Consider the following 26,927-nt stretch of genomic DNA (forward strand, 5'->3'; position numbering starts at 1 on the left):
TCACAGAACAGCTAGTAACTGTTTCCCATTCCAGTTTACAGTGCAGGCTATAGCTTTTGGGCAGGCAGTGGGGGGGGGCAGGGACTTTTGTCCTCCAAAGGACATTTGGTAATGCCTGGTGTCATTTTTGTTGTCAAAAACTGGCTACAGAATGATACAGGCATCCAGTGGTACAGGTTTCATGCTGATAAACATCCAATAATTTCAGGACAGTCTCCACAACAATGAATGCATCCTCTGGTTCCAAAGGCCTCTAATGTTGAGCCTGAGAACATCCAGATCTGCCCCAAGATACAAAGACAGTAAAGAACTCTGAGTAATCATAGACCCCTACAAGGTTAGTCTTTGATGACAAAAAAAAAAAAAAAAAAAAAAAAAAAAAAAAAAAAAAAAGCAAAAAACACCATGATACCCAGTGTTAATGAAATTGGGCAGTGAATCTATGGGCTCTTGGGAACTTCAAAATAGAAATGAGGGCCAAACCAAACATTTCAAGCAGCAGCACACTCAAGGAATGTAAAAGATGTCATCAGAAATCACAGGTAATGCCACTGTAAAAAGTAAGGAGAGCTATGAAGAGAAGAAAGCTCCTCAGTTCTGTGTTGCTGTGGGATAAACTAAATTTCCAAAATGGCAAAGTAAGCATGCTTTGGCTCATATGGATTTCTCCCTTCCTGTGCCTTACTGGATGTATTGTGAAGTCTAACTCAAGTCAACTAAATGCATACACACACACACACACACACACACACACACACACACACATCTGTGCACACATGTAAACATGCACATACACATGCACACACGCACACATGCACATGTACACACATACATACATGCACGAGTACACACACACACAAGCGCAGGGGCATATGCACACACAGGTGTTTTGAAGAAAAGAGAATTAGGTGTGCAGTTGGTCATTTTAGGTGTTATTTTTTTTTTGTCAGGGTGCTGTTTTTTCCCTCCTAGATCAAATATTTCTTTTCTTCTCCGTCCATCATCTTCTATCTTGTCTTATTTCTGGGTTTGTCTTGTTACTCCTTCTACACAATGTGCTTGTCAAAGGTATGGACTATAACTTATGCTTTTGTAGCCTCATTCATTACATTTTCTCAATAAGTAACCATTTCAAAGATAACGTTTAGTTTTTTACATAATTACAATAGTCAATTTTTTACATAATTACAATAGTCAATTTTATTATTAGTCATGTAATGGCCACCCAAGAAGTCAGATTTATGGTCTTCACTTTATAAATTATAGAACTGAAACACACAGGGGTCAAGCAATTTGCTTAAGCCCCTACATATCACAGGGCAGGCCAGAAAGCCAAATGAATATACACTGAACTCTCTTCTATTCATTACCCACTGAAACATAGGCAAGAGTAAGTAGCTCTCCTCATTTTTTCTATTTGAGCTTAATGTCCATAATAATTTTTTTCAGGGACCCCAATTCTCCAAATGACTATTAATCTAGCAAGGGTGTATGTTCCAGCTGGGGCCTTTTACTGTGATGCAGCAATGCTTCTCATGGGTAATGTCTCGAGCAATTACTGAAGGCCCTTGACTGCTACCTGAGAGAATTAGAAGTCAGAAATATTTATTGTGCTCACCTCAATAGAGAACAGAAAGAATTAAACAAAGTAGGTCAGATTTCTATCATGGAAATTAGCCAAGCTGTTGCTGTCTGAAGGGCTTGCTACGAGCTCTGTGCTGAGCAGTACCCTCATAAGATGGAGGCATTGGTCAGCAAACTGAAGGAGAGAAGTGGAAGGCATTCTGATGAAATTTGGTGGGATCTTGGAATATGCCCAAGCCCCATTTATTCATCACTATTTCTAAAATTCCACTGTAAAAATTTCACACTGTTAACTTTGTACAATGTGGGGATTTTTGTTTTTGTTTTTTAAATATGAATCTTCCTGAGATATTGGAAATGAAGAAATAGAAATGATTTACCAAGTAACTTGGTATTCTACTTTGTTTGAAAAATGTCTAGGGGTTGGGGAAAGAATGTTAAGTTCTCCGGAGAAGAAAATGTTTTATGGCATAGAAATCATGAGCATCATTATCAAGCAGATATGGAATGAGTGCACGGGCATCTATGAATTACACAGTCTTTAAAATATGTGAACACAACGATGACCTGTATCAGGATGTTTATTTCTGAGTGTGGAGGACAGTCAGGAACTGCCATTTGGTTACCATCTTTTAATATAAAAGGAATATTGTAATTTATAATACTTCTCTTTCTTAAAATGTTTATTTTTAAACTCTCTCTCTCTCCTCTCTCTCTATGTCTCTCTCTCCCTGTGTTTGTGTGTGTGTGTGTGTGTGTGTGTGTGTGTGTGTGTGTGTGTGTGTACCATGACACATGTGGCCAGGCAGAGGAGAACTTGTGGGAGTCAATTCTGTCCTTTTACCTTCATGTGGGTTCTGGGGGTTGAATTCTGGTCATCGGACTCAAAAACAGGTGCCTTTCCCCACTCAACACTTTCACTCACTCCCCCTTGCTCTTCCTCCTCCTATAATTTTGTTGTCCCAGCTGGCCTTAGCTTTGATATTTAGCTGAGGCTCACACTGAATTCTTCTTTCTGCCTTTACCCTCCCCCCCCACCCTCCGCCAAGAACTGAGGCTATAGGTAAGTGCAAAGTAAGCCTGGCATGAGTTGTATTTTCAAAGAAAATTAGATGATAAAATTTTCTGCTTGTCAGACATCCACACCTGGAAATAACTCAGCTACAAAGCCTGTATACACTGTTCAGACATAGCCCATCCAGGTGATGGTTGTCTAAATTCTAAGTTCTGACTTACCAAGCCATTTCAAAGAATCAATGTTGTCTTAGCAATGGTAAGCCTTACACATGAAGACAGTTTAAGGAGAAGAATATCACTTTTTTTTCTGTGAATGTAGACTCTATTGTATAACCAAAATAAATAAGCCTTTAGTGAAAACAACTGCTAGGTTTATTTTAAAATTTGATTTCCTGAAATGCATAGAATAATAAATTAAGCAGCTTGGAATCATGTCATGGTCAAATGGAGTTATATGAGGGTGCTGAGTCTGTCTATAGGGTAAAAGAAGACACATTGGGTCTAGTAACTTCATTACCAAGTTGATATACCCAAGTAATCTGGTGACCTAGAATGCAGGAAAGAGGAGTTTGAATTGTGGATATGACTCCAATCTTGGGAAATACAGAAATCCATGCTATAGTGTACTGTGATTTATCCATTGGAGAGAGTAGACTATGTATTCTGCTCTAAATACTTCCTATTTCTGAACAGGAACATTGAAGGAGCAAATGGTTGGCTAATTAATGATTCCTGCAGATCTTCAATGGTTCCCTTAGGAGAGATATAGATATGTGTGCCAATATATAGGCTGTAGAAAAAGAAAAGATCACACAGATGCAAAAGAATTAATGAGCAAGGATAGTGAATTTATAGATGTAATTAGAAACTTGCTCTGACTACACAATATCTAGATGATGAAAATGGAAATGATCACAAATTAAGTTGGAGAACTTTCTATACCGCCTTGTCTTCATCTAAACACTTGCTTCTAAGTTACTAATTTGGGCTTATTGCTAACTTTCTGAACAACCCCTTTGGAATATTGTCAGCTCAGTGGGGAGAGAAAAGTTATTTTCCATTTTCTTGGCCACTTTTTGAAACTTAGACTACTTCAGGTAGCCATGGTGATCAGTCATCCAGATGGTGATACACCACCCTTCTCAGTTTCTCATTGTGGCCTCTCTTGGAGAAGTCATAGTATCACTTCACATAAGAAGTATGTGCAAGCAGGGGCAGATATAATTGTACAGGTTTGTTGGAGCAAATTGATAGTTAAGAATGAGAGAAGAATTGTTGCTGAGTGATAGGATCTACCATGAAGCCCTTTGTATTCTTTTTTGTTAGTTAACACGAGATATGTGTAATGCGAAGGGATTTACTTGTCTGTGTCAGCTCCTGGAAGCTGTGACAGTTCCAAACATGCCCTAAAGTGTGCAGATGTCTGGAGTCATTAAAAATATTCTGTCTCCCCATTTTTCACAGGAGTTCTTACATGTAGGATTACAGAAGAATAAGGGTTTATGTCACATCAAACTTTCTGCCTTTAGATCACCAAGAGCTGTCTCCATACCCTTTGACTGTTGCCATTACTATACTCTGACTGTTCAAGCAACCCTCATTTCCACAGAGGAAGATCCAATGATTTGTAGAGTTTTGCAGTGCTTATCTGCTAGAAGCCACCTCTGAGACAGTATTTATAACCACGTAGTTCACAAATGTAGCTCAAACCTATTTAACTCCTTGCTAATGGGATCATAATTTAATAAAGTACAAAGAGCAAATTCAATAACACATGCATATAACATTAGGAGTTGAAAGCTGTGAGTCATTTTTCTAAAGGCCTAACAATGCTAATGACTGAAATATATTGATGAACATCTGTGCTTGCATGGCAGCCTCAGAAGTAAACTTGAAATACAGAGTTAAAATCAGTGGCATTTCCTTATGATAACCTCTCATATTCAGAGTAAGAGAATCTCTGATTCCACAGGTCATAGATTTCCCTGTTGGATTTCTGTCAAAAACTATACCTCTGTCTGACTTACTCCTCTAAAATATGTATACTAAAAAATTACTGGCCATGGATTGTTTCACATGGGTTTAATTATCTGGGAAGATTCCTTACTCAATTTGTTCTCACCAGAAAGAAGGGGACCAAGGAGGATACCAAGGTGGTTAAATAATTGATATGTCTCACTGAAAAATTCCACTTTAAATGTGACTCCCACTTATTGTCCACATAAGATTAAAAATTCCATTTTAACATGCGTCAAAAGTTCAAATTATCAATTTGGTGTTCATCATGTATAAGTAAGTGTGTTTTCTTTAGTTTATTCCAGAAGTATCAAGAGAGGCCAGAAACTCAAATGATAAGTGTGTCTGAAAACATGTAAGCATTCAGGCCACAAATAATCAGCCTTAGCTTGTATCTAGATATAGATTGAAATAACTTGTGGCTATATATCAGACCTACCGACAAACTTAGTACAGATTGCTGGATCAAAGGTACATGCCAGTCACTTCCAGCACACATTCTAGCAACCACACATCATTCCTGCATTCCTAGTAGTGATGCTAGACAGGAAACACTAGCAGTTTTACTATGAGTGTCTGTGTATATATATATCTCTATATAACTATATATAGATATATATACATATACACTGCATATATATGATTAGATACACATATGATATATAATATGTATATACTAAAATACAGTATTCTTTTTTAAATATATTTTGACAAGTATTTAAGTGCTAGATAAAAATGAATAAAAAAGTAAATTCAGCAATTAGACCACATTTTGCCACCTCAGACTAATAGGTACAAGCCTCAAGTGCCAAGGGCCAAATGCTATACCGCTCTCTAAAGAGTAAAGAGAATGGATTTTAACTGTTCTCCATAAAATTTCCCCCACCCTGTTCCACCAATCCCCAACTCCCACCCTAATAAAACATAACTTATGTGCATCAAATCTTTCATGTTTCTTTTACATGGCTGTCCTACCTTTTAGACAGTCTAGTTCTACAACCTCTTCAAATGAAATGAAACCCAGTGAGTTGATCTTCAAGGGAAAGAAAGGGCATAGATATGCATCATTTCAATCTTTGCCATGGCAACAGTGTTCTTCCTCTTGGCAAGTGGGTAACATCATTCTTACCTTCTTGCTTTTCACCCGTGCTGTTCTTTTTGTAGTTCTGGCGTTGGATATTTTGGTTGTTTCTCAATAAGAGACATATTTAATATTACCAGAATAACAACATAAGCAATAAATTATTTCCTAATCATAGAAATCATGTTAAGGCCACACAGTCTATTGTTTTTAAGTCAAAGAATGAAATAAACAGTATTTTCTTTGTGGGTTACATTTTTCCAATAGTAGAATTTATCTTTTAGCATCATATGCAAAATCATTGGTTTTGGGAGTACTGGATTGGTTCAGTTCTTAAGGTCCCTTGTGTGAAGCAGCCATTTGAGAGAAAGTGAGGATTTGCTCTTGGCAGGAGGACCTGAGTAAGTTCAAGAAGTAAATTTAGTCACTACCATGAAAGAAAACTGTCAGGATCTTCATATTTCCAGGAGGCAGTACCAGCACAGAAACATGCAAACCAATGAAGAGGATAGTATACTCACCCTACTTCTTGATCCCAAACCAGTCTTGGGGATTCACAGGAACTTCTGCTAAGACCCAGGAAGTGTCATCGTTCTGTAATGGTTCTTGCCTATACACATAACAGTGTCAATAAAGTGTCATTGGGATCCATCTTAACCCTGGGTATCCAAAATGTGTCAACCTGGAGGGATGGCTCCTGCCAGTAAAAGATCCATTTTGTTGCAGATAAAGGTAGATGCAGATTCATATCCATTCCCTAAGGCCCAAGATTGTCAAAGAATTCTGGGTGTGGAAGAGAAGTGATTAAGAGATGGTGGCATAGGAGAGGAAAATTGTAGACATACACAGGAGAAGAAATACATACAAAACTGATGATCTCATTTATACGTGCGGGAAAAACAGTTACAGCCTCATTCATCTAGGAATCACCAACTATGGATTGAGGGAATTTAGAAACAGGCTAAATGCCATTTTTTTTTACTGTCTTTGAATAGAAGACTTGCTAAGCAAATGCATAGGAATTTAAAAAAATATTGCTAGATATAGGGAAGAGGAAGCAAACTGTTGAATTTCTAAAGAGAACAAACTTTAAATGTACTTTAAAAGCACAGATGAAAGTAGATACAATAAATTTTAATTTCAGGGAGGCTTTGAATCTATTAAAATGAATTCCATAATGTTTTCAATGTGTGTGACACACATTTGTCAACTTCTTCTAGTTCTTACATATTTCAATCTCCTGCTTTCTTTACTGATAACCACACCATAATGATCATTCCATTATTAGTTAATTAATGGTGGATTCACTGCATAGCCTTTTGTCTTTCATTTCCCTATATGCCTTACAAATGAAGGTACCCTATGTTTGGTACAATTCTTACTGCAGTCAAGGAGTTCAAAATGGTCCCATTTAAACATTTGGTTTCACTGTTCTCAAAGGCACACCATATGTGCTGATTTTAATCTTCAAAAGTATAGATACTGAAAGTCTATTTAAATCCATTGACACAAATCTATACTGAGATGGGATAAAGTTTGTAATATCTTAACACTCCAGGGACAAATAGCTTGTTTTACTGACATTGCTTGCTCTACTGAGGTAAAGGTATATAGAAAAGCTGAGCTGGCATCATGAAGTAAGGTGGGTAGAATTACTAAAAGAATGTAAAAATGGGACACAATTTGTAGATATCTGTAGAAGGTTGATGCCCTTATATGGGAACTGAAAAAACATCTGCTGTGTTTTACAATGACACTTTTCACTGGCTGTCTCACCAACCCCCTGGTTATCTGGGTTTATAGCTGAAACAACCTACAGCCTCTTAATTACTGCATTTTCACATGTGCTCTAATAAACCACTAGCACAGCAGGGTGATTTATAGGTTAAAATCCCCAAGCCACAGTCTTTACTTCCATGTTATTTCCCTGTGCATTTATAGATGATCAAAGACTGATCAGGTATAATTTGGTCAGTTTTGAGACACTGGGAAAAGCAAACAGTGTTTTGGTTCTAGCCTACAGGCCTGGTTCAGGGCTGCTCCACTATTGATCTCGTTCTTAATTTCTTGTATTCAGAAAAGAAAATAGAGTATCTATCACATTAGTTTAAGAGTGTACTTATTTTCAACAGCATGAAAAGTTGCTGTCTCTGCATAGCACAGTAACTTTTGTAGACTATGCTCAGAATTCATATCTCATGTTAGAGAGGGAAAAGTCAACAATTTAACATAATTGCTCATTTATCATAATTTAAAGGTTGTAGAAGCAAGACAGAAAGATAAGTAATGCAGGTATTTTTCCCCTTTCCTGGTTTCAGAGATAATAGGTGTAAAAGTGTTTTTGAAGTAGTAGAAGCTCTTATAAATGTCAGGCTTTGTGATTATTGTCATTTTTAGTAATCAGTACTGAGGGCTAGAATGGCTTAACTATGCCATTTGCCTAGTAACCAAGGTGATTGAGAATGAACCTGATTCTTATTGAAACTTAGTACATGCAATCAGACTCACATCATTCATTGGGTGGGTGGCTGCAATAACTTGCTCTCTGCAATATTATCAGAAGACATGAGCCTGGAAGTCAGAAGAGATGTGTGACGGCATTGGCTATGTTACCTTCTCAAAATCAACACTATCTTTGGGTCTCACTTTACTGAGAAATGATGCTCAGTGGTCATTTGTTGTGTTAACTGGGGACGAGAATCAATAGAAATGTGTAATTCCTAGCTATTTTACTAATAGGGTAAAACTTCCTTGATATGAACTAGCACAAGGGAAGAATTGTCTGAACGAGTAGAGCAAATTCTGAATTATAAAATAAATCTCAAGCATGGCATTTTCTTACTTTGGTTCTACTTTGCAATTCAGACGGGCTATAAAACAATTACTTTATTGGAGAACTCTCATAGTAGATAGAATTCTAATGAGTCTGATTATGTCTGATGAGTGCTTCCAACATTGGGAAAAAAAATTTGTTCTCTCAAGGAAAAATTCAACGGACAGTATAGTCTAAATTCTTCATTTGCTTAACAAACCTCTCTTGTCTACATCCATAATAATATAAATTTAATGGGCAGACTGGTTATTGTCTAGTTTATTTAATATTACTAATAAAAGTATGCCAAGTTAGTGAAGTTTCAGTGCATTTCTACCTTCTCCATGGACTTGAGTTGGACGTCACAAAGTAGTGCTGAAACAGTCAGTTAAGTTCGATTCTTGCTCTTTCTTGGGCTCAAACTCAGAAAACAGCAGGTAGCAAGAAGAAAGATGATAAAGGCAGGCTCCTTGGGAATTCATAGGCAGGATAAGCAGTTGTTGGATATGCAGCACTGATCACAATATTAGCCATAGTTGACAACAAAAGGTAAATTGAAGGGATGACCAAGAAAAGTTATTTGAAAGTTGCCTGGTAGGTAGCACTATGGCCAAAGAAGTTTGAAAAAAATTAGCATCTACTGGAATATTTCCCATTTGCACGCCAAATTTCAGATAATCTGGGAATTGTAAGTTAGTGATAAAGTTATTAAATAAAATTTGTAGGCATTATTATGAAAGGGAACAAAGTCTGATTGCTTGTTATACTTAGCAAAAAGCTGGCTTAACCTTTTGGGGGGCTTCATGATGCCAAAAAGATTTCATGAAAAGTAAGTCATCCAAATAGTGCAGGGTGCAGGTTTGGTTTTGTTTTGGTGTGTGTGTGTGTGTGTGTGTGTGTGTGTGTTTAAAACATCAAACATCTGGTTATTGTAAAACTTCTGGGCACTTTGCTCTGTGTGGATTATTTAGAGTCATTTTGATTCAGTCCATGGATCCTTTGAATGATGAATTCATGAGCAAAATGTATCCAGTGCAGTTCCATTTTCATTCTGTAACTCAACTTGAATAATAGAATTAGGTTCTTGGTGGCTTCCTAATAACACGAGAAAACTGCTGGGAAGAAGGTGCTAAATACTTTGGGCATCAGGGTAGCCATTGTAAAAATCAAATGAAGCAAATGATTGCCTACATTGTCAATGTCATCAGCTTACATTGGCGAGAAAGGAAGTCATTGCATTTTGGTACATAGTAAAACCTTGATTAATTGGAATCCATAGGGATGGATGGTATTGTTAGTAAGAATACTCACTTTGTTTCATTCTTGGCTATTGACATGCTGCTTTAAAATGCTTGCATCCAGTTTCGTGAGCTTCTAACATTTGATGGTCCATCCAGATGGAGAGAAGTTATGGAAGAAAGAACTGAATATGATCTAGCCGCAGTTATCATTTGGCAACTACTTAAAATCTCAATTCCTTGAGGTCTTCTCATTTTGGATACCATTAACGTTTCTCATCAATGTGAAGTTTGGAATGGGAACCGGCAATTCAGGCCACTGGTGTATTTTTGTTAATCAAGGTTTTACAAGAAAAGGCCTTGCCAATGCCAAGTAAGTAGTTGTTTTAAATTTTAAATGTTGTTTCTTTGAAAGTGCTCTGGATCAGTGTTTCCAAACCCATGTTATAATACTGCAGACTGGCAAACTAGCTTTTCTGCCAGGTTCCCGAGGGATGGAGAGGGAAAGAGAGGAACAGTATTACAATCATTTTCTCTGAAGGAATAAAATGTTTGGCTTGCCTGTCTGTTGCTCTGTGGTTAGGAAACACTATTCTTCACCTTAAGATGCCCATGGTATCTTGGTTGTACAAGACTCGATGTCACATGTTTCAGTATCACTTTCAAGTCCTTTGGACCATGGAGGATTCTGTTTTCAGGTCCTCTCCTGTACTTACCCAAAGTGCTTTTCCATGACTTGGTGTCTTGGTTTCTGAGAAGGTCCCTATTTCCTGTTGCTTGGGTGATGGCCCCGAAGAATATTAGCAACCAAGGGAATGGCAAGTGAGATGGATTTTCTCATGATGACAACCTGGATAACAAGTAGACCTACCTGAACCAAAAATATGGCTAAAGAGAAGCCAAATCAGGGATTCACACACAAGTAGTATTATAGGCGACGCATGTGTTCAAATACATAAAAGCCCTTTTGCAAAGTCTCTGTATGTGGTGACCTATTAAAGAATGACCCCATTTAACTTGATATTGATCATTCTTTTTGCTTTTCAAGTTAAGTGGGGCCTACTTAAATCAGCCCCCACATACAGAGAAGAACAATTTATCACTTATACAGGTAATAGGAGTCACCCCCACTCACTCAAACAACTTCTACAAGCAGTCATCACACCCTAGGGAAAAAAAAATAGAACCAAACAAATTGTATCCTGTTATTTCAGTGGCTGGATCTGGCTTCTTACTCAACTTAACTGTCTCACAGGATACCCATGGGCTTTTGGAAGCCTAGGGCACTGTAACCCTACAATGGCCTTTGTATGGAAACCGGTTGGACCTGTGGGGGAGGGAGAGGGGTGTGGACAGGGAGCCTCTGTCTGGGAGTTTAAGAAGGGACCCAAGTTAGATCAAAAATATGGGCTGTGCCCTAAAGTCTTTCTGGTTCCCAAGGCTGCCAGGCAGGGGAATAACCTGGTCCTTCTACTTTCTGTGCGCATCTCGTGCTCTCTCCTCAGTAATAAGATAACAGTCTTGCCGATTACTCGTCACTAAGGGTACCCGGTTGTGGTGACATTGAGGCTGACCTTGGAGTCACCGCCCCCGCTGCCGCACTCTCCTTTGTCGTACCACCATTTGTTTTTCAATTTGTCCAAGAGGCCTTGCTCATTCAGTTTTAATACTGCCAGGTTAACAGCATTTCTTGAAACGATAAAACATAACTTGTAAGAAAATGCACAAATGCGTAGGAAATCGTTAACGTATAAAAAAGGAGCACAAGAGGACAAATTGGCTAAATCTCACAGAACGTGGAGCTATAAAAATGTCTGTACAGCAAATACAGGGTTAAATATTGGAAGGTGGCATGGAGGATAACATTTGCTCAAAACTGAAGTGTGCGGGATGGGGAAATTGTCTTTGAGAAAAAAAGTAACAAGAACACCACATCCATGCAATTAACATTCGTCACCATAACTTGGCTTTTACCATTTAAATTGAAAAAGCCGTTGAACTGTAAAATTAAACGGCAACAAACAGTCAGAGAGGACAACACAGAGAGAGAACATTAAAAAAAAAAAGTGGATGCATTAAATAGATGAAACCATAATTTACCGTCTTATTTAACTCCATGGAATATTGTAGATTTTAAACTTTTAAAAGTTACCTCAAAATCCACAAGAGAGAAAATGACAACAAAATGCATCAGGGTAGGTGGAATCCTATAACAACACGGATATTGTTATATTATTCCACCCACCTTAATGCTGAGCCTTTAGGGGTTGCCACACCGTAGCCTTTGGAATCCAGATTTCCACCAACTTTCATCGTATCACACGGCTTTCTCTGCTCAATGTACTCATTCATGGTTGACTCCAGCAGGAAGGCGAACTTTCCCTTGGACTTCCGAACTCGGGCTACCCCATCAGCTGTTGTTTTGGTAAACACAGATGGCTCTGCTGATTTCATGTAAGACCACATTTTCTCATACACAGCAATTTTGGATCTCTGTAACAAAAGGATAAGAATTCGTTGGATGGCCAAATGTGATATCTTGAAGGGACAATAGTGTAGTAGTTTTCAAGTGTAACTGGTTTTTAAATTTAAATTTTCTTTTGTGTGCATATATGTGTGCGTGCGTGCGTGTGTGTGTGTGTGTGTGTGTGTGTGTGTGTGTGTGTGTGTGTGTGAGTGTGTGTGCAGGCACTCTCAAAGACTGGAAAAGGCTAGATATTAGATCCTTTAGAGATGGAGTTGTAGACAGTTGTGAGCTTCCTGACATGGGTGCTATGGTGGTTTGAAAGAAAATGGCCCCCAAAGGGGGAGTGGCACTATCAGAAGGTGTGGTCTTACTGGAGTAAGTGTGATCTTATTGGAGGAAGTGCGCCACTGTAGCCCAAGCCATGCCCCTTGAGACAGTGGCCTACAAGATGTAGGACTCTCAAGTCCTTCTCCAGCTGCCTGCACAATGCCACGATCCCCGCCATAATGATAATAGACTAAATCTCTGAAAATTAAGCCACTCCAATTAAATATTTTCATTTATAAGAGTTGCTGTGGTCATGGTGTCTCTTAACAACAATAGAAATCCTAATAGAAGTGCTGAGAAACAAACTATTGTCCTTTGGATGAGAAGCAACTGCTCTTAACCAGCACCTGAACAATTTTTATTGCAGTCCACAGTATCAAAGCCATGCTACACTGTGACTGTCCTCACACTTACAGACATCTGTCAACATGTTTTAAAAACAGATTTCTCCAAACTGCTTATTATCACTAATTGTGATATTTTCTGCTATTTTCAAATACACTTAAAAAATTCTAGTCCTGGTCATCTGACTTGATTTCATAGCCCTACTAACTGGTTCCAATCTGGTTTTGGAAAGCACTTTCTCATTTGAATTTTCTACTTGATAAAGAAATCCCCCCTTTGATATCCTATCATATTTTTATCCTGTATTCACCTGAAAGAGGTGATTGAAATGGCATGGGAGGTCAGTTATGATAAAGTGCTTCCTTGTTCTGACTGATCTTTTTATTTTTCTAGAACTCTGTTCCTTGGCAACACCTGCTAGAAATATGTAAAATAATCCTTTGTGCTGTTCCACATGGTGATCCTTCAAATACTGCAAGGGATTTATTACGTCCCTTCCTGATCTCATTAGGCTAATTCTATTGGCTGTTACTGCTTCCAAAGCTCTCAGAAATTTGCTCTTTCAACCATAGGCTCATTCGAATTTGTGATGGCTCTTTTTAAATTGGAGTGTTTAGATATAAACATGGGGCTACTGAAGTATGACCATGACAGAATAAACAAAACGTTTGCTTTCTGTCATTGGAGCCCTATTTTTGAATAATGGGGCTTGAAGTTGATTTAGTGTATTTAATCATGCATCTACCTTTGCAACAAATATTTATTGAGTATCAATTGGGGTTGTGAAGTATATAATAGAACAAATAGTGTCCTTTCCATTCAAGTGGAAGGAAGCATCACAAAAACTGATTTTTTTTTCTACTGGTCTAAATCACCCTTGTCTTTACTGTCTCAATTTGCATTTAATCATATTAAAGTTCATTTGAGTTGAGAATGTGTGTCAAATACTTAATATGCTTGTAGATCCATGTGTATCCCTGTAGAGAATATAAAGGAGGAATGACCACAATGGCTCCAGAACTTCCAATTAAATTGGTAGCTACATCCTTAGTAATGAAAACCCTATATAGAAGCTATAAGATGTCATTTAATCAGGGGTGAGATAGTATGGTAAGGTCCATAAACACATACCATGATTTCAAGTGTCCTTCTGTGAGCTTTCCTGGCATCCATCCTGGCTTGTTTGATAAGTCTTTTGGTTCCTCCTTTTTGAACTTTGGTCATCTGCATTGTATCTTTTGATTTTTCTTTTATTAGGAGGATTTTATACATGAACTGTGAACATATATACTCCTAATTTCTCCAGCTCCTGCCATATCCCTCTAACAATGCATTTTTTGAGACTTGCTCAGACTTTGTCCAAATAGATCCTGGAATTCACAGAACTGCCTCCATAAAAGTTAAGCCTCATGCTTATGGCAGTTAGACACCCATAGAAACTGTTGTTGGAGTCACCAAAACTGTGTGCATAAAGTATAGAAAAAAGAAACCGGGTGGCTACAGCTGAATGAGCAAAAGCAAGACTGATGGAAAACAATTTTAGGAAGATGATCCAGTTAGAGCTTGTAGGCCATGATTAAAAAGTTTGGATTTATTCTACATGAGATCAGAAACTGTTAGATTTTGAAGAGGCCTGTGTGTGTGATAGCATCCAATTACATTTTTAAAAAGAGTTCTCTGACTGCTGTGTAGATAATGGGCTAAAAGGTGGGCCAGAGTAGAAGCAAGGGCATTCCTTTGAGGGCTAGTCTAAGAGTTGAGGGTAAAGGTGGTGGTGGACAAGACTAAGATAGGATCAATGGAAGTAGATCTAAGAGGTTAGGTTCCAGATTTGCTCTGAGGGAACAGAAAACAAGCCTTTTTTTGATAGACATTTCCAATTGATAACCTACAGCGAACTTAATAAAATATTTCATTGGAAAGCCTGTCTCTTGCTACCACTCAACTACTGGACACCTAAACTGGACAGTTTGGTTTGCCTTTTCCTTCATTCCTTCACTACTGCTATGTAGAAATGCTATGCAAACTGTCTTTTCATCTTTCCATTATTATCACATTTGTTCTCTCCAGGGCAAGCCCTCCATCGTTTTGTTTTGGTCTTGACTCTATTGTCTCCCCTCAAATCTCCTTGCTTGATTTTTCTATTCAACTGATACTTACAAAGTGCAAACCTAGTATCACTACAACTTTCTCTGAAATATTCTTAAAATCTATAGGACAAAATTGTAAATCGTATATCTGATATCCAAGGGTACTTATGCTCATAGCTGCACTTTCTTTGGCTCCAGTAACACTAGATTGCAGACTACTCACTGAAATCAGCCATGTAGTTTCATGTCTGATGCCCCTGATTATGTTTTTTGCTTTTGCCTGAGTTACCTTATTATTTCTGTAAGATCCAGAACAAATGCTTTCTATGGATTCTAATAATATCTTTTCTGTTCCCACAGAAGTACCTCCTTGACTGTTGCTTAGTCCTTTGTTGTATCATGTTAAAGAGAATTGGTTGCATTTATGTCTTTTCTCTTGTGATTTGAGGCCTTCTTGAGGACAAGGTCTATGCCTTATTCATTCACTAGCTATGCTGGCAGTTAGCATCATTACATACATGGTAGTCACTAATGGTATATTTATTTAATAATAAATTTAGTCCTGGTCAGGGAGACAACCACATTATTGTTGAAAGATATCAAGACAAAGAGCATGCCTTTAATCCCAGCACTCAGGAGGAAGAGGCTGGCAGATACCTGAGTTTGAGGCCAGCCTGGTCTGCAGAGTGAGTTTTAGGACAGTTAGGGTTATACAGAAAAACCCTCTCTTGAAAAAAACAAATAAAAATAGTTATAAATACAATAAAATGCCCACTACAACTAGCTTTATAATACTGTAGAAATCTGGAGCTCAAGTTTATCTAAAGATTATTGAGCCTTCTCTTTTTCTACACCTATCAACCTGCTAAACCAGAATATATTCTTTGCTTTACAAGGTTATTTAAAATACTATTTAGAAGCCTGACTTGATACACACTTGTAATTCCAGCATTTGAGAGGTTGAGGCAGGAGGACAGAGGGTTAAAGATCAGAAAAATTGTACTTAATCTGACCTGGTTTCTGCCCATAACTAAACTTCAAAATTAATGCTATTTTAATAATCAATGTCTATGAAGATTTAAATATGACCCATGGGCATGAATGTTTACTTATACATTATCTTCATCTGATAAATAAGGCAATTTCTAAGTGTCATAATGATGTACCTTGTCACTGACTACACATAAACAGCAGTTTCCTGGCTTATTTCTATGCAAAATTAAGAAAAAGTAAATAATTAAGATACATATATAAAAATTACTTAAGAAAACTCATGTGTCTTCTAAAAATTAAAGAAAGTAAGGTATATACTTACTTGAAATAGACCTAATTGTCTTCCATAATCATGTGTCTCTCACTTCTCACAAAGGTAACCACTGTCATAATTTTGTCTTTATTTCCAACTTGTACTTCCTTACAATTTTGCCAGTATAAACACATCTATTTTATAACCCTTCAATCTGTAAATATACTATGTTTACAATTTTCTCCCTTGTTGTCATTAAAGACAACACTATGATGGCATTTTAAAAAATAAATTGATTTCTTTTATTCTTTTTTTTTTTTTTACAAAATAAATTGATTTCTTTTATTCTTTATCTGGCCCAATCAGATATGATTATAAGGTGTGGTAGGGAGGAGGATGTTGCCGAAAAATTTTCATCCTATGTTATTAGCAAAGCAGCTATTACTAACATCGATCAACTTATAAGCCAAAGACAAGTTCATGAATTTTGCTCCAAGCAGGCTCTGTTTTAAATTAATTTGTTCCATCATTGCTGACACAGATTGGAAGATTTATTCCTTAGGTTATGATGCATTTCTAGGAGAATATATGGTGGGCAGTTCTTAAAGTGGGCACTGTGAATGTATGTGTTGTACACACAGCATGCACTAATGGATACAGTAATGTCAAGTTAGTGAGTGGCAGAGTGACTGGGTCATGAGTGATGACTAGTTTTGAAGGAGGGTAGAATGAGAAGGAAAAAATTGCTCACAAGTGAGAAAAACTAAGCAGAGGCATTTATCTTCCTAACTAGCATTTAACTAACAGTATGACATTCAGATAAAAACAGAAAAAATAAATAAATATTAGAATTTTCTCTTTTTTAGAGGCTATTTTATTTGGGTTGAAATGGCAAAAGCAACAAAATGGACTAATGTTAGTTCAACCATCTGAACTTCAATTTAAAAAAAAATTATGGCTGGATCTGTAATAACAAATTCATTTTTCCCACAACCTGCCACAATTCCTTTCCTTCACTACATAGAGCACCACATGTTGTCAAAAAGGGAAAGAAATAGAATCACTTATATAGCAAGGCTATGAGACAGCATTGCTAGATAGTTAACAAAGGAAACCAAAAGAAGAAATACATGAATGGAGGAGGACCAGATTAATTAATGCACAAGAGCAGATCACTTAGTGCTCTAACATTAACATGGTTGTGTGTGTGTGTGTGTGTGTGTGTGTGTGTGTGTGTATGTGTGTGTGTGTGTGTGTGCAGGAGGCAAAAATATGAATCCTGGGACCTGCAAATTTGTTAGGTGGAAGCCAGTGATTAGTAACTCACTTGCCACTCAGGTCACTGACCTGCACTTGCATCTCTGTGATGGTGTCCTTTGTTCCCTGTTACTGTAATTCAGTGATGCTTCTGTAGATACAAGGAAGTATAGCATGGCTCTACAGTGCTATGATAAGAGCATGGGGATTTTGGAAGAGAGCAAGGAGTGGATACACAGGAAGGACTGGACAGAAGCAAAAGAAGAAGGGAAGTATAATCTCAAGAGCATATATACAAAAGAGCATGGGGCTGAATCCCTCTTGCTAGGGTCACGAGTTTTCTAGCCTGTACATCTCAATTTCCTCATCTGTAAAATGGTATGGATTTTAAATAAGTACTTCAAAAGAATACTAGAAATTAACAGGTTAAAGATATCTTATAACACTATCTAGAACACCAGAACTAGAAAGAATCATGTCTTTTTATAGTAAAGATGGACAAATTTGCTTTAGTGGCAGAATATATTTCCATAGCATCATAAATTACTTTAGATCAATATTTGTAGAATCATGACTTCATCTTATAAATGGTATCACATGTTTAATTATTATTGGTTTTCCACATATATTCCTGCAGAACATCTGTGATCTGTGAACCATTATAATCTGAGGTTTGACTTCTACATTTTTTTTTTGGTGGAGACAGAAAGGTAGTGTAGTAATTTTCCCTTAAAATTTAAAGTTACATTTGATTATTTAGTATGTATATGTGTAGGAAACAAGGAGGACCCTCACAGAAGAGGAAAGGAACAAGATTTCCTGAGCAAATTAGAAGCAGTGGGGAAGGGAGAAGGAGTTCAGGGGGAAGAGGAGGGGAGAGATGGGTATGAGGGATCAGGAAAGAATGGAGGAGAGCAAGAAAAGAGATACCATAATAGAGGGAGCCATTACAGGTGTTAAGAGAACTCTGCCACTAGGGAAATTTCCAGAGATCTACAAGGATGACCCCAACTAACAATCTAAGCAATAGTAGAGAGGCTACCTTAAATGTTCTTCCCTGATAATGAGATTGATTACTACCTTATATGCCACCCTTCATCTAGTAGCTGATGGAAGCAGAAACAGACACCCACAGCCAAACACTGAGCCAAACTCCTGGAATCCGGTTGCAGAGAGGAAGGAGTGATGAGCAAAGGGGTCAAGACCAGGCTGAAGAAACCCACAGAGTCAGCTGACCTGAACAAAGGGGAGCTCATGGACCCTAGACTGATGGGTGGGAAACCAGCATAAGACTGACCCAGACCCCTTGAATGTGAGTTAGGAGACCTGGGCAGTGTATGAGACCTCTGCAGTGGAATCAGGATGGATCCCTAGTACATGAATAGACTCTGGTAGCTCATTGCCCATTGAGGGATACTCTCAGCCTAGAGGCAGGAGGAAGGGCCTAGGCCCTGCTCCAAATGACTCAACAGATTTTGATGATCCCTCATGGAATGCCTCACCATTCCTGGAGAGTGGATGGAAGATGAGATGGGAAGTCGGTGAGGGGCATGAGGGATAGCAGTGAGAGGGAATTGGGACTGATATGTAAAATAAGAAAAATATTAAATAATAAAAAGAAAATGCCTGAACCATCTCACCAGCCTAATCTTCACTTTTAAATTTATGTTTTGCAGTAAATTTGAGGCTTGTACATTAAAATTCCCATGAACCAGAACTCTATTCCTGAGGAAACCTATTTAGTATGATTTCCTACTTTTTCTCTGTGTTAAAATGGTCAATATAACATTTCCTTGGAGTCCCTGGAATAGTACAGAAGCAGAACTAGAGGCACCTTCAAAGTCTTCTTGCTCAACCTTCCAGCCATTGATGCCTCTTCTGTTCAAATGCCTCTGCTGATGAGGCATCTCTAGCTCTTGCAAGGTCAGTTTCTCAGTAATGGGAAAGGTCAAGATGAGAGAAACTTCTTTCTGTTGGGCTGTCTCCTGCAATAAAAGCCTCCCTTATCTTATTCTATTTCTTCTTTCTGTTTGTATTGAGCAAATGCTTTCCTCTTCCATCTTTCCATAGTAGTTAGTACCAATTCTTGTGCATAGGAAAGGTGATCTCCAGACAAAGTTGGGCCCTTCCGAGTAGGGAGAATGTCTTCTTTTGTTCTTCTCCACCATAGTATCTGGTGATAATACCTAGCATGTACTAAACAACATTTCAGGATGTGTCTGTGGAATGAATGGAGATTAAAGGGAAGAGCCATCAATGTGTTCTAACTTTCCCCGCTTTAGTGATTCAGAGTAAATGTGCTCTCTTTGCCTCATAATGTGCAGTTTGAAGCCTCCATCACAAAGTTACCTGATGGCTACTTCTTTTGTGGGCTATCCATAAAAGGACCCCTTTTTTGTTAATTGTCTGACAAGAATCCTAATCAGTTCTCCTTTTCTAGTCATAATCTTCCAGATAGATTTTTAAGTTTTTTCAAAGTCTGTTCCTAAAATGTGCCAATAGAGTTGACCACAGATGTGCTTGATACAGTGCCATTAACATAAAGGGAACTATCTTGTCACATTATCTAGATATGAAAACATTTTTTCCTTTCAATAGACATTTGTTTTCATAGGGATAATCTAGAATTAATTGAATAAATAAAATATCAATAAATCATTGCCAAAAGAAGCAAAATATACAATTTTATGTTATCAGTTGACAAACAGAGGACAAAGTATTATATTATTTCTAAGGGGAGTAGCTTGTGTGCTTGTAACTTCTCTATGCCCCAAATACATATGAATGAATAGTTTGAGAGCATAGTATAAATGAAAGGTCAGGGAAACTGGGTTTTGAGCACTTTGTGCCCTGTGTCCCTAAAGGTAAAATTGGCATTATTTATTTATTTCATGACTGTTTTTTACCAAACCACATTGCTTTGTGTGCAAGACTAGCCTTGTATACAAATGGCACGGAAGGACTAGATTTGACTTTTGAGGGTTCAACTACTACCTTCCCCATAATATAATTGTCAGGCTCCCTCAGGGATCCATCTCAGACCCCTTTTTTGACAGGAGCCTTGGGATTCACTGATATTAAAAAGGAATTCTGTGATTTCCAAGGGATACATTTTGATTTGAATGTGGGATTTATGTCCCTAGAAGGAATATGGAATTCTTGGCATTGTAAAAAGTACCACTTAGGACTAGTCTGTCATGTATAGGACAACAAGCACAAGAAGATAAGAATTCCAAGGACTCATTTTCCTCCCTCTAAATTTATTATATTTTTTGACATTTTAGTAGTTTCATCTCTAGACTGAATCTTAATTAAGAGACTACAATTGTAAACTATGTGTTTCCTTCTGTGTTGTTTAACCCTTGTGAAATTTCTGCTTTTAATAAGGGTTCAGGTAGTACTGACAGCTGTTGCAAAGTCAAAAAGGTATTTTTGCCTCTATCTTGCCTGAACTGGACTCTTGCTGAATCCATGTACTATGTGTGTCCTTCTAAATATTTACAAGCAAATTTTACCTTGTAGATCAAGTACTGGGACATGGACAGGCGACCTTTACAAAGCAAGGTGCTAGAAGGAAGGGAAGCTGATGGTGCAGTTGCTCTGGAGAGCTCTAGCCCTCCCTCTGCCCCATCGCCCTTGTCTTCCCTAAGGTCTGGTGGGGTTAGAAGAGATTATTCCTCATGTATGTCCTACTGAGGTGGGCATGGTAGGAGACTGCAAGAAGTGCGGTAAGGAATGGATAGTGTAGTCTTCTTGTCAAGTTGCATACTAGAGTCAGAAGTCTTCACTGCCACTGAATCTCTTTTACTGTTTGTTTTTCCTATAGTGCTTTACCAGGTAGTCCAGCATGTTACAATTTTCCTGTCTTATTCTCCTGAGTGCTCATGGTAAATGGGTCTGTAGGATGCAAGAGAAGTAAGAGGTCCAGACCCTCTCTCTGGTAAGATAAGACCGCATGGAAAGAATTAGATTGATAGAAATGAGTTAATATTTAAGAAAGAGCTAGCCAATAAGAAACGCTATTAACAGGCCAACAGTTTCATAATTAATACAGTGTCTCTGGGTGTTATTTGGGGCTGATGTGGCTCTGGGACCAAGCTTGCGAGAAAGTGGTTGTAATAGGAGTCCACCACCACACAAGCTCCAGACATTCCTAAGTGACTCAGACAATGTTAATTTCTAACAGTAAGTTTAAGTACACAAAAGGGAGAATTTTGTGGCAAGAGTTTTGGCCCACCACACAACCTTTTATTTCATACTGCTGTGAAGAAAGTCGGATATCTTTAAGTATTATATTGGCCTACATCTTTCTGGCTGCCTAGGTGATTTTAACACATACCATAATCTCAATTATGCACCTCAGAAGCCCTTTCATGCAGCTCCAACAGCTATTGTTCATTGATTGTTGGAACCTGAGAGCTAAGGACAGTGTCTGGGCTCAGTAGGGATCAATAAATATTGGTAGAATGAAACAATGATTTCTGGTTTTATGAATTATGGAATCAAGGGGGAGAGGGCAATGGGCAAGAGATACTAGAAAAGACATTAGGCTTTTTGTCTCTATCCATCCACCATAAAGCCACTTCAAATAGACAAGCCTTGGAAAAACTATGCTAGTTTTAAGGCAAGTCCCAACCAGTATGCCATGTAAGAAGATAGGGAAATTTGAAGATTTGCTGTTGACTGAACAACTTGTCTAAGATCATACAATAATAAATGATGCTGAGATACTACCCAATTCTGCTGAATTGAAGGCTACAGATAGATCTTTCCCCTAAAATTCTCAACTGCTTTACTAGAAGACTACCCATCTCCTCTTTGATAAAAGACAACAAGTAACCTTCTAAAATATCTTTTCTGAACTTTTGGGAATTGGCAGTAACATTGAAATTAGTCCTGGCCTGCTTCTATCAAGAATATTCTTGTTACTCCCTGAAAGCCTGCTATAAGCCCTGAGTGTTAATATTATATCACATAAAGAAACAAGACAATTTGAGGCAGATATGGAAGAGAAAAGAGTGTTTTTCTTTTACACGGGCTTTGAAGAAGTCAGTACTTCTGATGAGGTGCATTGAATTTCACAGCCCCCATCTAGCAAAGGGAATATTTCCATTTCGATTTGGATCAAGGAACACCGGAAGTGATTTCATTTCTACACCATGACAAAAACCTCAATTTCACTATCCTTCCTTCAAACATACAGACAACTACTGTCTCTCAGTTTCCTTTTGCTTCAATCAATGACTGCCTTGTGACTGAGTGTTGGTAAGAATAGGGAGGCAAAGAGAAGGAAATGCTTGCTGGGTTCTATTATTAGGTTTTCTATTGGTGGATTATGATCCTGTCTGAGTTATTTTGGGGGCTGGGCGCTTAGATAACTTCAGTGAAATTAGATGTCACTTTTAACTTTGACGCTGAGCTTTGCCCTCAACTGTCAAGAACTCATTGAAAATGCCTTTGCCTAACATTTTTACCCTGTCTTCTACAGTTCATGGCAGGTTCTTTTCTACCTTAAGGAATGCTATTTCAGATGGCTCCTTTCCAAACTGATAGGTTCAGCGAAATTTCCAGTGACCTCCCTAGTGTCCCTTGCTGGTATACAAAGTCAGATTTCTATTCTGATTCAATTTACCTTTGGCTTCTTTTGCCAAAGAAACTAGGCCTATTTCAGTTGCCTGAAAGTATCCTGCTTTTCTAGTTCAGTTAGGTATCAGAAAACAAGTCCTGTGCAATTAGCCCTGATAGAATGGCACCACTAGCATTTTGTTGGCTTACATACTTTATTTTTCCGTTTCACCAACTCCAAATGAAAATGCACTAGTTTATTTGTTGTTGTTGTTTTAAAAGTCTGAATCATTTGTTTATTTTGTTCATTTGTTTCACTTCACATAATGGAAAAAATGTCCATTTTTAGCACTTAGAACAATGGCTGTCATGCAGTGTACCTTCAGTAAATGTTAATTCAATGTATAAATGAACAGTTGAAATTTGAACTCAAGATTGTTTTACAAAGAAGTATAGATTCTCTCCCCTCTCTCTACTTCTACAGCCAAGAAAGGGGAAATGATAATTCCAAGTAAGCATAGCTGGGAACTTAAATACTTTGCTTTCAACCCATCCTCCAACTCCAAGCTGTCTTTTAGTGGAGGAATTGCTATGATAAGATTGACCAAGAAACATCAGTGAACTGGTTGAAGTTGAATTTGTTTTTGGTTCAGGCTTACATTTCAACACATTTTTGAATTATTATTTCCTTTGATTTGCTCTTATACCGATGCTTTGTTATTTTGCAGGTTTGTACATGCATAAATATATTCTGATTACAATCTTGAATTATTTGCTACTGATAAGATTCAGGTACATTCCCTTTAATGATTCCCACAGGCTCCAATGAATAGTGTACATTACATTGACCCACTCTTTTGATGTGATTTTCTGTAGCTTTAGTCATCTTCACTGGCTCATTTTTGAAGCTTTATACCTGAGGTATAAGGTACAAGTTGAGTTAACCCTACTAATTTATCACAATGTCTTCTTCTTGACTTGGGCAAGTTACTTAAATTTCTCTAAGACTCTTAATCTCTTTGAAAAAGAGATAGAATAGCAAATAAAATAAATCATAAAAATTCCCACCAAGGGGCCTGGTATATAGTAAGTCCTTAATAAATTAGATTATACCCACATTATGAATGAAAAAAATATCATACCCCATAGCCACTGTGCTTGTTGGTTTTGACAACTTGGCACAAACTGGAGTTACCTGGAAGGATGGAACCTCAACTGAGGAAATACTTCCATCAGATTGACCTATGGGCATGACATGTTTATGTGACATTTCCTTATTGCTATTTGATATGGGAGATCTCAGCCAACTGTGGGTGGTATCATCCTTAGACAGGTGGGTCTGGGGAGGTATAAGAAAGGTAGCTGAACATGAGACTGGAGTCAAGCTAGTAAGAAGATTTCTTCTGTGGCTCCTGCCTCTGCTCCTGCTTGATCTCCTACTCTGACTTGCCCCAGTCATGAACTTTGGCTGGGAAGTGTAAGCCAAATAGACTCTTCCTTCTCCAAGTTGCCCTTAAAATAAGATTTAGTTTTAACCTATGTATATGTATTTCTGTATTGGATATGTCAATGAGTGTGGGTTTCTTTGGAGGCCAGTGGCATCTGATTTCCATGGAGCTGGAGTTCTAGGCTGCTGAGAGCCACTCCATGTGTGAGTCCTCTTGAATTGCTCCCAATCACTGAGCCATCTCTCTAGCCCCAAGTTGCTTTTGTCATGGTATTTATCACAGCAACAAACCCCCAACAATTTGTATGATTTGGTTTGTTAGACAATTTGTGTCAGAAGAATACAAGAAGTAAGTAGAATTCGAATGCACCATGGGGTGAGTGGTTGATGATTAAGTTTTTATTGTAAATTCGATGGTATTTAGAATCACAGTGGGAACACACCTTTGGTTGTATCTATGAGGGTATTTCTAGAAAAGTATAACTGATCAGGGTACATACACAGTAATTGCAGGCAGCTCCATTCCATGGGCTGAGGTCCTGAACTGAATAAAGAGGAAGAATAGACTGAACAGTAGCATTCATCCCTCCCTGCTTCTTGACTGTGAATAACATGCAACCATTTACCCCATGTTCCTATTGCCGTGCCTTTCCTGCCATGATGGGCTATATCCCCTGATACTGTCAGCCAAAAAAATAAACCCTTAAGTTTCTTTTAGCAGGCATTTTGTTTCAGCAACATGTAAAAAAACAAGACAGATAAAATTGGGGCACATGATGACATGTGCACAGATGTAGCAGTGAGGATGGTGTCAGATTTAATGTTGTCAGTGCCAATGAGGTAAAGATTAAATCAGATCTGACTGACTAGATACTTGGTAAAAACTACCTCACAAGGCCAAATGCAGCCATTAAATGTTCAATTTCAATATACTCACATTTCACCTTCTCCAGTGGCTCACCACTTTGAATAGTTGGATTTAGATTTAAGTCTTTTCTTCCTTTCTGTGTCAGACGTGTTCCAGTAAGTATTATTTCTAAAGGCGCTATGCTGATTAAAAAAAAGTGGCTGGCTGGGGTTTTGTCTGGCAAACACACTGACTGTGAAAGCTGCAGGAAAATTGATTTGCTGGCATTTGCATGTTCTGGCGCAAATATGCTGCATGGAAGCCCACAGAACCTTCTGGTAAATTCAGCAAGTGAGGATGACTTCATAGGATGATTATGCTCCACTGATGTTTATCACTGGGGTCAAAGCAATGGTCTCCATATGCAAAATGCCAAATAAAACTACTAATTTTTTGTTAATCTGCTTAGACATGTACAAAATAGCAACTTAATCTCATACCCAGCACCTAAACACAAACCAGCATACTTATTTACATCCATAGTCTTTATGCTTATGAACACCACTAGTCTTTATTCTGCCCTAGGCAGTGTGAGTGCTGTGGATGAACTACCTAGTCACCAGTACTCTGGAAGGATCTGCCTGTCTATGGTGAAACTTGCAGTCATGTAACATTTTTCTTTGTAGGGCACTGATCTTGATATCACAGAGTTTGCTTGAGTACTTATTAGCTATGTGACAATAGACAAATCAGTTAACTTCACTAAGCCTCAGGGTCCTCCTTTGGAAAATGAGGATAACAATAGGACCTGCCTCACAATATTACTGAGATGATGAAATAAAAGATGGCGAAAAACAAGTTTAGCATAACTCATGACAACATAGAAAATACCATTTAATAGTTGTATCAGGCACTGTGCTAGATGCTGTAGGGAATGGTGATGCATAAAATGTGGTCCTTATGCTCAAAGCTAAAAGAATTAATGGAAGTGCCATGCCACTGATCCACTGATCTCCCTATAGCTGTGTTGTCCAATATGCTAGTTTCTATCTACACGTGTCTACTTGAAAGGTGACTAGTACTATTGAAGAAGTGAATTCTAAATTCACTTTTAATTAATTTAAATTTTAATGGTTAAACAGGTAGCTAAGTCTTAGAATTGCAGCAAGAAGACACAAGAACTACTTTTGTTTACTTTATAACATTTTCCTGCCTTTTCCTGTTGATGGAGGCAATGACTGCCTCAAAGGGAGAAACATAACTCTTGCTTATTTGTTGCTCTGGATTTGCTTAGCCAGCCTGTGTTTATGGAAAGCCTCTCCAGAGAAAGCTAAGCTGTGTTATTTATATGGGCAAAAATTCCTCTCACACATGCTGAGAATGTTTCTTTTGAACTTAACCTATTTGTGTAAAATTGAAAATAAATGGCCTCCCATGTCTAGGTGTGCTATGAAAGAATATTCTCATTATATCTATCCAAGAAACACAATTTCCTTCAAAGGAACAGATTATTACACAACAAAATGCTTGTTAGAAAAAAGTTGAGAATGCTATTTAAATTTCCAGCCAGCTTGATGCCATTTCTCTG

At 37.9% G+C, this 26,927-nt stretch overlaps 1 protein-coding gene across 5 annotated transcripts in view; it reads right to left on the reverse strand.

Annotated features, from left to right (window-relative positions):
* The window catches only part of Gria3 (glutamate ionotropic receptor AMPA type subunit 3), a 263,014-nt gene that overhangs the window by 11,056 nt on the left and 225,031 nt on the right, over positions 1–26,927 (reverse strand). For 3 of the 5 annotated variants that reach the window (XM_051178646.1, XM_051178647.1, XM_051178649.1), the window contains one exon: positions 11,994–12,241. In XM_051178646.1, the coding sequence (XP_051034603.1) occupies positions 11,994–12,241 (248 nt within the window). Of the gene's footprint in view, positions 1–11,322; positions 11,438–11,993; positions 12,242–26,927 lie in introns of all 5 variants that reach the window. The other 2 variants (XR_007834108.1, XM_051178645.1) reach the window with 1 other exon arrangement.

This window comes from Phodopus roborovskii, unplaced genomic scaffold (assembly GCF_943737965.1).
Source record: "Phodopus roborovskii unplaced genomic scaffold, PHOROB, whole genome shotgun sequence".
Classification (NCBI taxonomy): Eukaryota; Metazoa; Chordata; class Mammalia; order Rodentia; family Cricetidae; genus Phodopus; species Phodopus roborovskii.